Here is an 18,079-nt window from a genome sequence, read left to right as displayed (position 1 = left end):
GAAAATTATACAATATCTACATCAAGGAGCTTTCTTTTATCTAATTTACAGTTGAAGACAGAGCTTGGCATAAAACCACGTGACACTCGAAAGGGAGTAGTCGATATGGCTTACTCGCTGATCGATAACGGATATATCGAAAAGAAGGCTCAGTACAAAGGAAGGAGTTCGGACAAACAGTGAAATATGTGAAGATGTTATATTTACCTTTTCATGACGATTATGACGTCATCATAGCTAGTGGTAAGGAAAGGGCCTCTGGCGCTGTAACCATCTCCTGAACGATAAATTATTACCAGTCGAATTCTTAGAAGAGGGAGGTATGTCGGAGTGATAGGGAACCCGTCTATAAGCTATCTTAGAGAGAGAAGAACAGGGTATTTTCTTCTGGATTTGAGAATCTATAGATAATTATTTGGTCATGTCGTTAATGACCCAACATCTCCAAATAATACAACCACCGACGATTGGAAGACATTACTGACCGTGGGGTGAACAAGCATTTTACTATTGTATACTAAACTTTGTTTATCTACACTGAGGACATGTATACAAACTATGAGAACGTATACTTTCCAACAAAAACAAAAAAAAATCTAGCATTTCTGTTTCGGGCGGGAAACTGATGATCTTTAATGCAATTATTGATGTTGCAAAGACTTTTGTTAAAGCAATGTAGGCCCTACATGTATAGACGTTAATGTGTATGCTGCAATGCAGGGGACCGTTGGAGGGAGGGAGAGGGTGGGGGGGGATCAATGTTACAGCAGGAAGAAAGGAAGGTAAATTGATCAGAATATCCCTCAGCTTCTTGAACTGAATAGTATTTGACTATACTGGTTGCGCTACACAAGCATAATTGCTACCCCATGCATGCAAATAGTTCATCAATCCCGTATGTGAATACGTGTTTTACTTGTATACACTTAACTATGTTGTAAATCATTGATCATTGCATATGTTCAACAACAACTTCATTATATTATTAAATTTGTTAACTTATGGCCTTATTATATAGACTAAATCTGAGAATTGTCAGTTTCCGTGAAGTATTGCATCTCACAATATATAGACTTACTGCCACTGCCTAGGTAGAATATTTTCCAAAATGAAGTAGTCGCAATCACCCCCACTCCACCCATCCCCTTTATTTGTCGGAGAAACTCTGTTGTAGTTAACTTTTGTTATTGAATTGATTGAAGACAAAAATAACACAGACACACACGTTGCTTTAATATTCCTTCATAATACATTTTTTTCTTCTTTTCATTTTTGAGGCAAAAGTATTGAAAAACAGATTCGTATAATTTTCATAAAACATCTGGTTCTATTCGTAACAGACATGTATCCCAAATATACAAACCATTCGACTCAATCCTGTATTCTAAAAATGGAACGTACTAACATCGACTTAAAAGTGCATAGTATTTTTTTTTTTGGAACAAGTAAATGCAGCTTCAATTAATATTAGCAATGGACATATAACATCAGGGAGGTGTTAGAGGGTGGAGAAAGAATGCTCTCCTTTCATACAACGCCCTCTTTACTGATACAGCGCCCTCTCTCCTGATCCAACGCCCTCTCTCCTGATACAGCGCCCTCTGTTTTCTGATACAGCACCCTCTATAATACAGCACCCTTTCTCTTGAGGCAGAGCCCTTTCTCCTGATACAACGTCCTCTCTCCTTGTACAGCGCCCTCTCCATTCTGTTACTTTAAAGGCTCAATATTTCGTTGGTTCTTCATCTCTAATATCTCCCTGGTAACATAACGTTCCATAACAGATGTGTTTTCATATCGAGAATGAAAAAGGTCTCGTTGTGATGAGCTGAATATCATATGGTCTACATACAAATAAATCCAATGTGTTAAAACCGTATATCGGTAACGGCATATCGGTTACGGTATCTAGTGATGCAGGCCATTTTATCGCTTCAAGATTATGAGACACGTTAATTATGTACAGCAGCGGACGGAATATAATGCCCTGCCAATATGGTAATTAAATTAGCTTAGTACGTTATTTAAAATTTTCACCGAAAATGATAGTATACCGGTAGGCCTATGACACTATCATTTGTTGAGGTCTTGAATACTTAGTGCAAAATGTTAACTTAATTAAGAAATGAATTATCATGAAATATATTATATTAAATTTAGTATCACAATTGCGATGATCTCCCTTTGTATTTTGCAGTCTTCTCCACTTTTCCACTCTCTATTAACGAATACGCCATGTCATCGACGGTTTCTTTTAGAGGGCGTGGTTCAACTTTTAAAACTTCTCTCATCTGTAAATAAAAGCAAACAAATTTGCTTTACATTTTGACCCATACACTGCATGACCTATATATGCAAATTGACTACGCGCTGCTTATAGTGCACAAAGAAGTGAAGAGAATAAAACAAAACAAAAATTGATTTTGTCTACACGTTAACATGGAACGCCAAACGGGTAATCAGAGATATGTTACGATGTTTCACGATGTAACTGATACGGCTTCGTTCTGAAGGAGATGTGTAGGCACAAAACTAAAAGCGATACATTATAGTGTATAGAGTATATACTTGCACAATATCTTCGACCGCAGTAATAATGTTTTCCTGTACTAACCCGTGTGTTATCGAATTCTACGACTTTTCCCAACAGTGCACGGAAGACTTTCATTTCAGCGCTGAACCAACTGCCGATGATTACTAAGAAATTAGGGACATTTCGGCTTGTCGGCTTGTAACCTGCCGAGATTAAAACAAATAGATTATTGAAGAAAAAATCTATTAGATTTAAATAAATATAGCAATACTTATAACATATATACAATCATCATATCATTACTGAAGTCAAATGGCAACCACACACACAAAAACAGTTCGGTTACGAACAAATGCCCAAAAAAAAAAACCATTTTGCACAGCTCGTTTATTATGAAGTGTTATTGTGGATATATGCTTTTGCTAATACTTTGTAAAAAGGTTCATTCATGCATTCAACCTCAAAGGTGTAAACAACGTGTTATTTTGTACTATTGTGTGGTGAATAACTCACACAATCATGACAATGTACCTATTAGCCAGAGATACAACGAATTACAAAAACAATATTCAAACCGCCAACACATTATATGGTGTCGAATCACAGCAATCCCCGCACCAAAACATCTGCCCGCTTATAAGCCTGCATGCTTCCGATTAATGGACATATTATACACGTAAAACATACCCTGAGGTCCGAATTCTTCCTTCAGAGTGACCCCTATTTCGCTGAGATAGTAGGATGATCCTGCAATAATGTGACGGTGTCCTGAAGATAAAGAGAAAGAGAGAGAGGTGGAGAGAGAGGGGTTGATAATGAAGAAACCGGACTATAAATTTCGTCCTCGTCGTAATTGTGTTTCTATACACGTAATATATGCTAATGAATAATGCTGGCTTCAAAATGGCGGCACAGTGATACAACAATTGTCCGTGGACCAAACCCTGGCTCTCGACATGTCGCACTGCTTATATGACACCGACCTTGACATGAACAACTCTCTTACGTATGTATCGCAAACTCTTGGGAGATATCAGGCACTAAACGTTGTGCCGCGGGGCATGAGGAAGGGCGAGAGGGAGCTCTAATGTGTCACTATATGCAATGTCATGACGTCATAAGGAGCTGAAAACGTTTACTTCCGTACAGATTTCCAATCATATTTGCAAGGTGACTGTAAACATTTTAAACCATTAATATAAAACCAGTAATAATTCATGCTATCAACTTCAATAGTTTAGATAAAGCATTAAGAACCCCCCCCCCCCAAAAAAAAAGAAGACATAATGTGGCTCTGTGATGTCACATTTAAACTTGCTGAAGTCGTAACTCTTGTTTTTCAAGGAACATGAACACTATGATATCTTACAACATTAATGACCTTTTTGGTTGTTTGGAAAGTTGTTCATATGCAGTTTATCCCCAATATTACATGGACGAGCAGTGGGTATGCCATTGATCTGGCGTTTCACAGACTGTGCAACATTCTAAGCAACCCAAGTGCCGCAACAAGTTAGGATGGACTTTTAGTGATAAACATGGACATATTTTATAACATTTGAAATAAAAGTTTTAATAATCACTGCATGGGCTTTGTCCATCTGTTAAGTTGTCTTACCTGATCACATGTAATCCTTACACACAAATTTACTCTTCAATGCACATGTCATATATTTGTCCTTATTATAAGGTCCCGTACGCTCCTTTAAAGGGTGTGAAGACTCGCGCACAAAGAAACGTCTCATGCCGGTAATCTGACCTATAGTTTCGAATGAGGTGTAACAGAAGTGTTAGACACCACCATCGATCCCAGAAAATACACACACACAGCTTGTTACCGTCGGTAATTAGACACTAGTGTACAGCCAATACATACAGCTACGGTCAATACCCGCAACACAGTGTACATAGCAGCGATGGACATCTCAGGTCTAGATAAAAGATAACAAGATATCACTTTTCATTACTGTCTGCATTTTGTAGCGACAAGAAGAAAACGTCATTTGCACGCAAAATTAACTTTTTCAGTGCGCGGCACGCGGTTTGGGGCGAGTCTTCAATGCCTTTAATAGGGTAAGTATTGGGAGACGCAGACAGTATACACGCGGGCCTGTGACCAATGACCACAAATAATGGTTGGGATTGCCTCTTCGTTAACTTGGCAAGGTATCATGTCCTGCATTGGTTTGTGATTTTACTTGTAACTGATCAGTTTTAAAAGAATTATGAAGAGCAACTCAAATAGCTCTTGTAAATATAAGGAAGAGAAAAAGAAGGTTTAAGGTCAATATAATTGGCCCCAAATATGCTATAAAGTCGAATAATTATCACACATACTCTAACTGGCAGAAGGCCATTTTTACCGTCAAACTCAACGCTTTACTTTTTTTCTCACTGAGATATTTTAATTGTGTTTTTGAACACCCCTCAGTGTATGTGAATACAGAGTAAAGTTCTTCCAAAAACTACAATTGCAAACTTAAGCAATTTTGACCAGGCTAATATTTTTTGCATTAATTCCAAAGATCTTTTAAGTTGAAAAATTCACCTGCAGCTTCCGGTAATGTCATTGCTACAACGTGTGCACTAGCAACTTCACGCACATCTGTGATCGGGAGCATGACTTTGGGTAAACCGAAATCTTTTCCACTCAGAGTCCGTATCATTATTTCAATACTGGATCCACCCTGTTGTGTTAACGGTGGACCTAACACCAGAGCAGGATTTATAACCGACAACTCAAATTGTTGTCCATCTGAAGGAGATAGAAATATTGATATAAAGTCAAGTTATATTAAGTCATAGAGTAAAGCAAAGTTATGGCTAAAATTCACCATTGTCATCGTTATCGTCATCAACTTCGTCAACTTCGTCATCATCGTCATCATCGTCATCATCGTCATCATCGTCATCATCGTCATCATCGTCATCATCTTCGTCATCTTCATCGTTATCGTCATCGTCGTCGTCATCATCGTAGTCGTCATCATCATAGTCATAGTCATCGTCGTTATCGTCGTCACCACTGATCATCGTCGTTATCATCGTCGTCATCATCGTCGTCATCATCATCATCATCATCATCATCATCATCATCATCATCATCATCATCGTCATCGTCATCGTCATCGTCATCGTCATCGTCATCGTCATCGTCATCGTCATCGTCATCGTCATCGTCATCGTCATCGTCATCGTCATCGTCATCGTCATCGTCATCGTCATCGTCATCGTCATCGTCATCGTCATCGTCATCGTCATCGTCATCGTCATCGTCATCGTCATCGTCATCGTCATCGTCATCGTCATCGTCATCGTCATCGTCATCGTCATCGTCATCGTCATCGTCATCGTCATCGTCATCGTCATCGTCATCGTCATCGTCATCGTCAACGTCATCGTCATCGTCATCGTCATCGTCATCGTCATCGTCATCGTCATCGTCATCGTCATCGTCATCGTCATCATCATCATCATCATCATCATCATCATCATCATCATCATCATCATCATCATCATCATCATCATCATCATCATCATCATCATCGTCATCATCATCGTCATCGTCAACGTCATCGTCAACGTCATCGTCATCGTCTTCGTCGTGGTCATCATCATCGTTGCCATCAACGTCATCATCGTCAACGTCATCATCATCGTCAACGTCATCGTCATCGTCTTCGTCGTGGTCATCATCATCGTTGCCATCAACGTCATCATCGTCGTCATCATCATCGTCGTCATCAACGTCATAGTCATCATCGTCATCGTCGTCATCATCATCATCATCGTCGTCGTCATCGTCATCATCATCATCGTCAACGTCATAGTCATCATCGTCATCGTCGTCGTTATTGTCATCATCATCATCATCGTCGTCATCGTCATTGTTGTTGTTATTGTAAGAAAAAACAAACCATCTAGTCCAGCTTGGTAATCCCAGGCTGCCTTTTCTGCTAGTTTCTTGCTTTTGTTATAAGCTGGAATTCCCGGCTTCTTTTCATCCAACCAATCATCCTCTGTCAGCTTTTTGTTCGGTTCTAATGCAACCGCTAAAGAAACAAAGAACGCGAATTAGTTTTGTGATCAATGTTAAAAGATATTAGATAATTAAATATCTCCAGTTAATGTTTGTGTATTAAGTTTCAAAGGCATAACTTTAACACATATACAAAAAAGGAGTTTAATTTAAAATAAATCACATGAACAGGGGGCAGGAGAGAAAAACATATCTATAATATCTAACTTGACTATTCTTAAATATGTTTTTTTATTTGTAATTTCTTAGTTGTTGTCATGTTTTTTGGTGGCTTAAAGGGGGCAAATGGGGTATAGCAAATGTAGAATAGGGGAAGGGCATGAGGGGTGAGGTGGCGGTAGGGGTTGGGGGGGAGAGAGTATTACATTTCAAGACTTTCACATAACCTTTACAGTTATAACAAGTTGTCTAATTTGTATAAATCAGATGAACAAGGAGCAGGAGAAAAAATAATATCAACAATATTTTAACTTTGTAAACGCATATGACGACTAATTCCACCAACCTCCAATAGCAACTACTGAGCTTGTTAGTACAACTCTCTTAACCTTTCCGGTACAGGCCTTCAGTACGTTCAATGTTCCATCAACTGCCGGTCTGATGATCTCATTCTCATCTGAGGGATTCCCCATTGGGAAGGGACTGGCAGTATGCATTACGTAATCACACCCATCAACGGCACTGTAGAATAAAACAAGAGAAAACAAGAAGAAAAGAAACCACGTTTGTGGGGTGTGATGCATTCTGCATCCAAGTTCCAGAAACATTTTGTTTGCAATGATAGTGGCACGCATGCGTGTTAATCACTTAGCAACGACCCGTACTGCATAGGTCATCAGTATTTCCTATGAGTTTAGAATTCTATACTTTGTTAAGTCTTCAAACTTAGTACCCTATTATAGGTACCCAACATTTTTCTACGCCAGGGCTTACCCGGAACTAACTCTTTCACAAAATGCGAACTACTCCTTTCATAGTTAAAAATACTCATCCTCCATGATTGAACTTACAAAGTGAACTTTTGTTATATATAAACAAAATTAAAAGAGGATTCTATACGCTTGCCCCCCCCCCCCAAAAAAAAAAAAACACATTGGCCTACTTATATAATGGGATTAGTGGTAAGTAATTTACCGAGGATTCCTTTTCGGTAACTTACTCTGCCCAACATTCTGCATTCAAGAGATCTGCTTCCACCAGTTCCAATCTATTATCTGCTGCCTCTCCCAGTTTCTTCAAAGGGTCAACCTTCATGGGGTTCTTCAGACTCCGGACAGTACCTCTCACCTGGTACCCTTCCTGTAGGAGTTGTTGTACCACATGAGCAGCAACATAACCCGATGCACCAGTCACAAGCACCCCTTAAGCGGTAATAAATCGTATTGAAAATAATGTTAACTTGGAAAGGAAAGAAAAAAAAATTAACAGATCATAAATTAAATAAATTTCACCCTATATTATAAATAACGTAACATTGCTTTGAGTATATTAAAATAAATAATACTCCACACCACTCCATGTCCGGTTATAGAGAAGAAACACTTCAGAGCTGTTTTACTATTTAGTTAACTAGTTCACTAGTAATGGCAAATGAGGTAAGGAGTTAATTAGAAAGATGTTTTGAAAGATTCACCAAACTTGACCGTTTGGAGTCTTATCTGCATGTTTGCAAGTCATTCTATTTCACCTAATCTCGTTCACAACAAGTGGATTAATGAGTTTGTGTTTAGGATTAACGGCGAATAAATCTTTATTAAAGGCATACGTTAATGCCTGCACGTGTATCAGAACCTGCTTGTTGTATTTGGTTAGGTATACCAATCAGATAAGTTGGTCTTTGTGTTTAATTTTCGGGGCTTAAGTAAATACAAAAATTGCATGGTCATGTCGAAAAACGTTCTTTAAAGGTATGCTGTATTGGCCCCAAATATGCTAGATATTCAAATATGGTCACCAGCTTTGGTCAAAATTCTTGAACTGTTTTTATTACAACCTTCGAGGAAATTGTCATCACTAGACATTCAGTCAACTTGTGTGTTCCTTAAAAATGTCTGATTACAATTTGGAGAGTAAAGACATCCAGAAAAGTATTTTTTGAAAATTTCTAGCAATTATAATGTGCTATAATTTGGGGACCTCTAAGGTTATATAAGACTTGGACCTGAAATATTACTTCTATACACATCTTACAACTTATAACCATTATATAATAAAGTAAACATTACTTATCCTACAACTTAATATACTTCTAATTTGCATTACATTATACATAACCTATATACATTACGACCTCTTACAACCTACAACTTCATCTAACCTATACATCTGATAGGTAGAAAACCATGCTGATGCGTTTGAAAGTTGTATTCGCTATACGACACTGATATAATGTCGTTTTATTGTTGATTTTATTCTGATGAAAATCGAAAAAATCAAATGGAAAAAAAATCAAAACTCAATAAAATTGCCAGTTTGCTGTTTGACTCTACACAATTGAAAACAATGGGCTGAAAACTCCTGGAGAAACGTCATGTTTATACCGCCATTTCCGTCGACGAAGAGGGTGGGAAGATGGAGGAAGGGAGGGGAAGGGTTGGAGCTGGAGAAGGTAATCATTTTACAGCGATGTTCCTTTTCACGAACAGATATTTTCTATCACATAGCAATTTCCTGAATAGTGATGCCGTCAGAGAGCATGCGTGCATGTTCTCTACAATAGCTGTTCCTAATTATATTTTAATCTATATATTATTATAAGTTTACCATAGTTTTACATAAGTTTTACCCATATCATTGGCAAGGAAGAGGGGGAAGCGAAAGGTGGGGGGGGGGGGGCAAGAATTCTAGCTTAGACTGTTCAAGCCCCCAGCCTCGCTTCGTGGTTAGTTACGTCATTGATCATAGGCCTATATAAATGTTCCAGACTCAAAGCTGTTTCCTTAGTTTTCGACTTACAGCTGTAATAACTGTCTGTGTTCTCAGATTCTTTTGTTTAAATAAATGAAACAATGGAAAAAACGTCCAAATACGATACTAATTAATAGTTTTTTTTTGGGGGGGGGGGGAGAAGAAGAAGAATAGAGACAGTAAACTTACTAGTACTACCATTGTTTCCATCATGAGATGCCATTTAATGATTCTTCTCTGACGGTCTTAGAAACAAATATAGCTACAGACTGCGAGCTTTAGTGGTCGTTGTGTAAAAATAAGTTGGCCTGACGTTTCGATCCCAGCAGGATCTTTTTCAAAGGCTAAAAAGTGGTCGTCAGGTGTAAATCGATTGTTTATCGACTACTATAATCTACTTATCTTGCATGGGAGTTTATATTCCATGTACAGCCCAAACCTCTATCTACATAGGGATTAACGGAGGTGATAAAGGGGAGGAGAGCTTCCCTAGCAGTATTATAATGATACGCACATAGTCGTATATAGTATATGTAGCTAGCTATTGCGAAACCACGACCATCCACGCAGGACAAAGTAGTTGCGTAATCAACGTCGTATTGAATGATACCGCGGAAATAATGGAATAACCAACGCTATACACCGTATCAATACAAATGGCTTGGTATACAGCAGATACACATAAAACAGTGTGGTACATGTATCATGTGTATATAACCAGTGAGCTCGGAGACGCTCCCAAACCCACAGCATGCTAGTCTTGGAAAAATATAAATATAAACAAAAAATGGTTGCGTTTAATTTCATAATCGAATAAATTTCATTTCCCAAAAGATTCACGCTAACCTGTTCTCTCACTACCGCTAAAATTTTTCTTCGTTTTCCAAAATTGTAAAATCGCATTATCATCTTATTCTAGGGAAGAATATATGTAATGCATTTGGCCTGGTTCAACGTTCGAATAAGAAAGCTGGTCCATATAGTAAACAAAAGTTCAAAACAATAAAACCAAGGCTATAGCTAGTCAGTATCAACAATACACCGACCTTCAAATTCGTAAGGAAATCAACTGCACGCTATCGATATCAAAGCGCTCGCCGCCCTCCCCTCCCCTCCCCAACCCCACCCCACCCCCATTCCATACCCTTTCCACACCTCTCTCATTTTACCTGACTAAGCACAACTTTGCTCTTATTTCATATCCGAGATATTAAGTTAATTGATGGAAAGGGTGAGAAATAAATTCCCCTTTATCAGTGTTATCAGTGTTTATCAGTTTTATATACGTATTGCATTACACAAGACATGGGTATTAATACAGCTTCAGAGGAAACATTGTATTAGTTTCTCATGTCTGCTAATGAAAACGAATGCCTTTAGTGCCCTGGATATGATGAGTTCATGTACCATCAAAGCGTTAACATATATATAAATGAAACTAACATGAATATAATCAACAGTTTAAGAAAGAGAAAGATAGTGACGTTAAGTTACAAGTAATAAACAAAATAAAAGACAAATTCCAAATAAAATGGGAATTGGACGGAGCTATAATATAATGCCATGCTGAAAGAAAAGATGGCGCTCTTGCCCAACTTCTTTCTTAGAGACCCAATTTTACAAAATTACAGATCTTAATTGATTAACTCCAATCCACTCTAACTAAAATTTATGTGATCAACATATTTTTTCATCTCAAAATTTTTCTTAAAGAATTTGTTTTTTTCTACAAAAAAAAAAATCAGGATTTTTTCTCAAAAAACTCGCAAAATATGTTGGTCATGATGACGTCTTCCCTTTATACTTTTTGGATTTTGCAACTTTTCCTCCTTCGATTAAAGAGTATCCCATGTCACAGATGGTCTCTTTAAGTGGACGTGGCTCTATTTTTAGAACTTCTCGCATCTGTGGAAAGTAAGAGAGGATAAAAATATTTATAAAATAATTCAACATTTTCGTCCCCCCCCCCTCCCGGTATTGAAATTGTTTGCTTTGTGATCCCAATTTCCACCGTTAATCATTTTGGCGACCCTCCAGTGGTGATCGTGTGGCCTAGGAAAGTTGTCTACGGGGGAGAGGGGGGGGGGGTGAGGGAAGTAAGCATCTCACGTTTGAGAAGTTATGATCTGATACACTTGGATGCTTGGTTACAAAATGGCCCTATATTTTGCAACTTTTGAAAGTAATTTTATTTTCAAGATTTTTTCCACTTTCTACAAAGAACGGCAATGCTTTTTTTTTTCTCCTCCAACATATTTGAGCGACCTATGACAAGGATTGGGAAATCAAGTTTGCATACAAGGGTTTTAGTCCATATCAAACAGAAGCTACAAACTAAGTGAGTTAACAAAAGAAAATGCTCATTAAATCCGACGAATCTGTTGGTTGAATATAAGCAGGACATTCTGTTATCCACTATCAACGTTAAACTGTTTACGATATATATATATATTTATATATATATATATATATATATATATATATATATATATATATATATATATATATATATATATATATATATATATATATATATATATATATATATATATATATATATACCACTGTCAGAAAGCACTTCACTGGTTAGGAGCTTGAAAATGAGGGGTGAGGAATATTTGTAAAAAATATAAAGATCTGATTATAATGGATGAATCCTTTCCATGTTCCATAACATTGTGCCCTACTAACATACTTCAAACCCCATATTACAGAACTTGGGAGTAAATACTGAAAATAAAATAATTCTACTTAACACCCATTGACCCAAACTATTATGGCAACAGGCATTACCAAACTACCCTCATAAAGCTTTCCAATTTCCCAAGATGAAAATAAATCAATTTCTACTAACCCTTGTGTTATCGTAGTTGACATATTTCCCAAGCAGACTTTTATAGGTCTTCATTTCCGAGACGAACCAACTTCCAATTTTAACAGTAAAGTCAGGAACAGTACGTGTCGTCGGTTTATAACCTGTTAGGGGAAAATACCAATAACAATTAAATGGGAAAACCAAAAAATCTTCACTTTGCCCTCGGCTTACCAATGACCTCATCGATTGAGACTAATTTTTTGGAAATAGGATAACAGGGAATAAGATTTGAAGTTATATAAAATTTATATTTGTAGTTAATCAACAAGTATTGGTTATTGAATGTGAATGATGAAGAGGGGCGGGAGGGGCGGGAGGGGCGGGGGGGGGGGGAGGGGGTGGGAATAGTTCTGTTGTGAATTCTGGTTATGGCTTATATGGACTCCCACAACTATTTTCTATACTCAACGGGGTGGGGATTAAGTTGGGGATAAAATGTGGGAGGTGGAGAGGGGGGGGGGGGGGGTGATGATACTTTCCTTGACGGCTATGGTGGAGTATCTGCCATGGCCATGCTTGTTCATCATGTCAAGGTTCGCCACCCCCCCCCCCCGACCCCATGATCAAGACAATGTGATCGTAGAAGGTTATAACTACTGTATCAGTTCAGTGAAGAAGGTGATTAAGGTAGTCGAGATAAGTGTTCCTGCAGTCGCGGTTGTTCTAAAGAACACACAGGGGTAAAGATACCGGTGCTGTGGCCGAGTGGCTAAAGGGGGTGGCAATTGATCGAAGCAATGAGGCTTAGCAATCGGGAGGTTACGGGTTCGATAACCGGCCAGGTCATAGGTAAGGTAGGTTTTTAATCCAAGAGCAATCTACGGTTTTCCCATCTGAAATGACTTTCTAAATTGAAAAGATTCCAAATATGAGTTGAAATGTTGAATTGGAAGCCACCCGACGTGTACGTTTTAATCCATAAGCCCTAGCAGTTTTTTCGCACATTTGTGGTCGCTTAAGCGCGCTGCTGATAATTATTATTATTATTATTATAATTGGTCTTTAGATTATCTCACCTTGTGGTCCAAATTCTTCTTTTAATATTCCACCGACCTCAGATAACCACATCGGTCCTGTTGAGATGATATGGCGGTTTCCTAAATAGAAATGAATACGGCATAGTAAGACTGTTGTCGTATAGCTATACGGATATAGGCTAGATTTAAAAGACCACCTCTGTAGAGAAAGGAAGCTACAGGAACCTCTTATTGACTGAGTCACGTTGAGCAAACTTATGATTCCAGTGACATCTGTTATTACAAACAAATGTGAACCATGCGGGATGTGAAAACGTCACGGAAGGAGGGGGTACTGAGGGAAGAGGGAAGAGGGAAGGAGGAAGGGGAAGGGGGCTTTGGAAAAACCAATGTATTGTATGTAGGCAGCGCTTTCAGCACCTCTCCTTCTAGGCATTAAATTGTTTGGAAGGCGAATCCGCCCCTGCCACGAGGTCGTGCTTCGATCATTCCTGCAAATTTTTTTCCCAGATAAAAACATATATGTTTACAGAGAGCGAAAGAGAGAATGATCACATGTATGGAAATTAATTTCTTTTAGTCTGACCTGCTGCCTCTGGTAATGTCATTGCCACCACGTGTGCCATTGCAACATCACGCACATCACAGATGCACATGCAGATTCTTGGCAGGCCGATATCTTTCCCGCTCAGGAACCGTTTCAGCAGATCGATACTGCTACCGCCTTGTTGAGTTAAAATTGGACCTAACACCAAACTTGGATTGATTGTTGCCAGCTCAAATTGTTGCTCATCTGAGAAAAGATAAAGGTTCAAAGCAAGTCAAAGATGAAAGGGAAATTGTATAGCAGAGTCTTAAATTAGAAATTATGAAATATGAATCAGAGAATTGAGAAAGGCTAAGGACACTTACTATACTACTAAAAGAATAGGCCTAACACACACACAATTCAATTGGTTCGATGTATAAATTTGTTTATATACTCATTAACAGTGATCGAAATTGAAGCAGTCCTATGTTAATGATCTTGTCAGACCTTTAGGTCTATGTAAAAGTACCAAATCCAACCTGGGGGATTCCCTCCTTTCTGAAAACCACATGACGCTGCTAAAGTTAGCCGCATTTTCATCTTAAGGTATAAAATATGATCTAAATCGCTAATGGCAACCACTATATAGTCATTACAGATCTTGGCATTCTCTCACCATTTAATCCTTTTTGATAATCCCACGCTGCTTTTTCTGCTAGCTTCTTGCTCTTCACGTAAGCTATAGCTGCCGGGTGTTTCTCATCCGTCCAGTCCTTTTCTGAGAGGCTTTCATCAGGACCATTAACGTATACTAATATAACGAAAAAGAAGAAATACGATAAAACTTGAAAAGTATAGTATGCAAGACACATAAACAGATTCCTTATATTTCCTGAGGGATTGCATGACTGACCCACGGGATACAGGCCGCTGTAGATTTAATACTTTTAAAGGTGTGCTGTATTGGCCCCAAATATGCTAGATATTCAAATATGGTCACCAGCTTTGGTCAAAATTCTTTAAACTGTTTTTAATACAACCTTCGAGGAAATTGTCCTCACTGTGACATTCAGTCATCTTGTGTGTTATACTGACTATCGTTTAAAGAACAGATTACAATGTCACCTTGTAAACATGCATAGCTGTAAGTTGCAGTTATATATTGTGTAAGGTGTTCACGTTGCTAGGGTGAGTTGGTAGTGCTACCAGTGGCGTACAGGGTTAACATTTTTCGGGAGACAGTTTGGGGGGTGGGAGGAACGGGCGTCGGGGGTCACTCCGATTTCGAGACCCACTAGCTTCATTATGAACGATTATAGCGGCTTTTTACATAGGGGAGCAATATAATTGACTGGGTGGACGACGCTCAGATTATAGAGGGCGGTATTTCATATTGAGACGTTGAGGTTACTTAGCCCTGGCAGAGTCCTCACCGTGGAGCCCAAGACTAGAGCTCAGATATTATTTACTCGCTGAGATTGTCAAGAACATTTTGTCAGAAAGGTGAATTTCTATGAAATTTGATTGAAATGTTTCTCAGAAACATAGTTGAAGTCCGAAGGACAATGGCCCCTGGAGCTGTAAGAGCTTCAGATGATTGTTGTCCTCTTGTAAGGTCAAGTTTCTTCCTTCATTCTTGATCTACGAGTCTAACGTTTATTGTTATCAAACGGTCAGAGTACTCCTTCGTTAACGTCATATCGGGATTCAGACAGACTTCAAATCCCGCTACAGGGCACACGTTTACTGTACATTGCTGATTATCATATTCATCATGGTTATAGAAGCGCCTACGTACATATATGCAACAAAATATGATTACTCCACACGTTTGGCTGTTGACCAGGTATTACACAATGAGAATAAAGGGCAAGGGCAAGGGGAAGGAGGGGGGGGGGGGGTGGAGGTGAAATGAAAATCACATGCCCGTCGATTAACTCGATGTCCAATCCCACTTACATATAATAAAGATCAGTGCTTCAAAGGTTAGTACTTAACTATATTTGTGATCTTTTACCACCGTATACCAGTATAGCAGTTGGGAACACGACATAAAATAATTCGAAAACTAGAAGATAAAATCACCATATAACATGTCCTTCTTTATCATATCTGGATATCAGATCACATTGACGTGTAGAACAATTCCTACATATGTTAATAATGATTCATATCATATTTACGTGTTGTGACCGTTGAACGCCAATGTTGCACAGTAATAGATTGAAGAACACGAAGAACACGAATACAAATATAAGAATAACTAGAAGGTAAAATGACCACTATAGAAGCTCTTCAAAATATTGATACTTACTTCCAACTGCGGCACATGAGCTTGTTAATACAACCCTCTTAACTTTCCCTGCGCAGGCTTTCAGTACGTTCAGAGTTCCGTCAACTGCGGGCTTAATAATTTCATTCTCGTCCGAAGGTGTTGACAATGGGAAGGGGCTGGCTGTATGAATTACGTAATCACATCCGTCGACAGCACTGCAGAGAGATTAAATGGGTATAGCATAAGCCAGTGCACATGGAATGCCCAAAGCAGACATTATTTCAGTAATTCCTTGGCAAAAGTACTTCCGGCACCGCGTCAAATTCTATGACACAAAAATGTTACTGAAATAATGTCCGTTTTGGCGTTCAATATGTGAAATGTGATGGTGGTGCAACTGGAGTAAGCACTGAGGATATGTGTAATCCCAATAAATCCCAACAACTGGATTTGTTGAATTACACATATCCTCAGTTCTTACTGTAATCCTAATAGCACATGCTACCGATTTATAGCACGATCCAGTTCTTACTGCGGTACAAAACTTTAAAAGGATTGTCTGGTGGCCTAAAGAAGTTACCTTAAAAAAAGATAAATCATTTCCAAACACGTTGTCAAAGTATGAGAACACTAATGTTGCATTTACAGTAGTAACTGTGTTCACTGTGTGTATCGCGTGGAAATACTGGTGCATTGAAGCATTCATTGCATTTAGCGACGTGGAAGAAATTAGGATGCTTTGGCGACCTCGAAGAAACCAGCAACCCAGGCAGCAAAGTATGGTAGGATCCACTTGCGCACCGGTTCAGTGCATGTAGTGGGACAGGGGAGAGGGGTGGGGTGGGGTGCGGGGAGTGAACGCACACCCAGGCTATCTATTATTTCACATGGTGTGTATGCGAATGTTAGTGTGTATAACAATTATGTGTCATGGTGTACGAGTACTAAGTCTGTTGGTATAGCCGTACGTTACACATGCATACACGTTTAATGTGCTAACACGTTCTGTTCTATTGGTGAGTATGAGTGACAATGAAGTACAGAATCAACGAATTACTTTGTCCAACAATCTGCATCCAAGAGATCTGCTTCCACCAGTTCCAATCTATTATCTGTTGCCTCTCCCAGTTTCTTCAAAGGGTCAACCTTCAGGGGGTTCTTCAGACTCCGTACAGTACCTCTCACCTGGTACCCTTCCTGTAGGAGTTGTTGTACCACGTGAGCAGCGATGAACCCCGACGCTCCTGTTACGAGTACCTCTAAATACAACATAGAATACCACCGCTCGTTAATATATACTCCAATACATTATAGCTGTTAACTACTGTGTACATTTATTATTATATATATATAGTAATTATTTATTTATGACACAACTGAGGGACCGGCGAGTCATTATCTTTAGGACAATATATGGAAGAGGAGAAGTAGGCGAAGGTTGGGGGTGGGGGCTGAGGGGGGGGGTGAGGCGGAGGGATGGAACGTTACTGTCAGTTTAAAGATTGCATTTAAAGTTGCGTCTAACAAGTTGTGTCCTTCAGACCAATTCATACAATAGATTACAGTCTAAATAAGTGATCTATATGGTATAAGTAAATCAATTACACTGCTCCTAATTATAACAGAGAAATATAAACCTTTTAATCACGTACAGAAAAAAAATTGTCCCGACGTTGACGTCGAGTAAGTCGATAATCCGAGTCACAAACATGAAAAAATATGAAATCAGGGAAGAGGAAGAAAGAAAAACTCACTTGTACTATTTTTATCTGCCGAAGTCATAATCTTTTCTTCGTCAGATGCTACTCCTGGAGATTGATTATGTTTACTAAAATATTTTATGCGACGTCACGTCACGTCAGACATTGAATATAACTACAAGAGTGTTAAGTCTAAATACTGTTGCGATCATCCGTTAGCACCTATACACAATTTTTGGTATTG

At 38.7% G+C, this 18,079-nt stretch overlaps 3 protein-coding genes across 3 annotated transcripts in view; 1 reads left to right on the top strand and 2 right to left on the bottom strand.

Moving 5' to 3' along the window:
* The window catches only part of LOC139975347 (uncharacterized), a 14,478-nt gene extending 12,318 nt beyond the window's left edge, over positions 1–2,160 (top strand). The window contains exon 8 of the mRNA XM_071983230.1: positions 52–2,160. Coding sequence (XP_071839331.1) covers positions 52–183 — 132 coding nt within the window. The 3' untranslated portion in view covers positions 184–2,160. The remainder of the gene's footprint in view (positions 1–51) is intronic.
* Positions 991–9,807, bottom strand: LOC139975348 (uncharacterized). The gene is made up of 8 exons (XM_071983231.1): positions 9,669–9,807; positions 7,732–7,933; positions 7,078–7,253; positions 6,451–6,585; positions 5,082–5,288; positions 3,221–3,301; positions 2,615–2,736; positions 991–2,291 (listed from the first exon to the last, which is right to left on the bottom strand). Exons 1-8 carry the CDS (start codon positions 9,700–9,702, stop codon positions 2,163–2,165), a joined length of 1,086 nt encoding a protein of 361 aa, XP_071839332.1. The 5' UTR covers positions 9,703–9,807; the 3' UTR covers positions 991–2,162.
* Positions 9,675–18,079, bottom strand: LOC139975349 (uncharacterized). Its single transcript, XM_071983232.1, has 8 exons — positions 17,890–18,079; positions 17,193–17,394; positions 16,175–16,350; positions 14,537–14,671; positions 13,918–14,124; positions 13,371–13,451; positions 12,334–12,455; positions 9,675–11,384 (listed from the first exon to the last, which is right to left on the bottom strand). The coding sequence occupies exons 1-8, from the start codon at positions 17,915–17,917 to the stop codon at positions 11,259–11,261; spliced, it is 1,077 nt and encodes a 358-aa protein (XP_071839333.1). The 5' UTR covers positions 17,918–18,079; the 3' UTR covers positions 9,675–11,258.

The sequence above is a fragment of the Apostichopus japonicus genome, chromosome 10 (assembly GCF_037975245.1).
Source record: "Apostichopus japonicus isolate 1M-3 chromosome 10, ASM3797524v1, whole genome shotgun sequence".
Taxonomy (NCBI): domain Eukaryota; kingdom Metazoa; phylum Echinodermata; class Holothuroidea; order Aspidochirotida; family Stichopodidae; genus Apostichopus; species Apostichopus japonicus.
The sequence above is the reverse complement of the archived record's forward strand: the minus strand, read 5'-3'. Positions and strand labels throughout refer to the sequence as shown.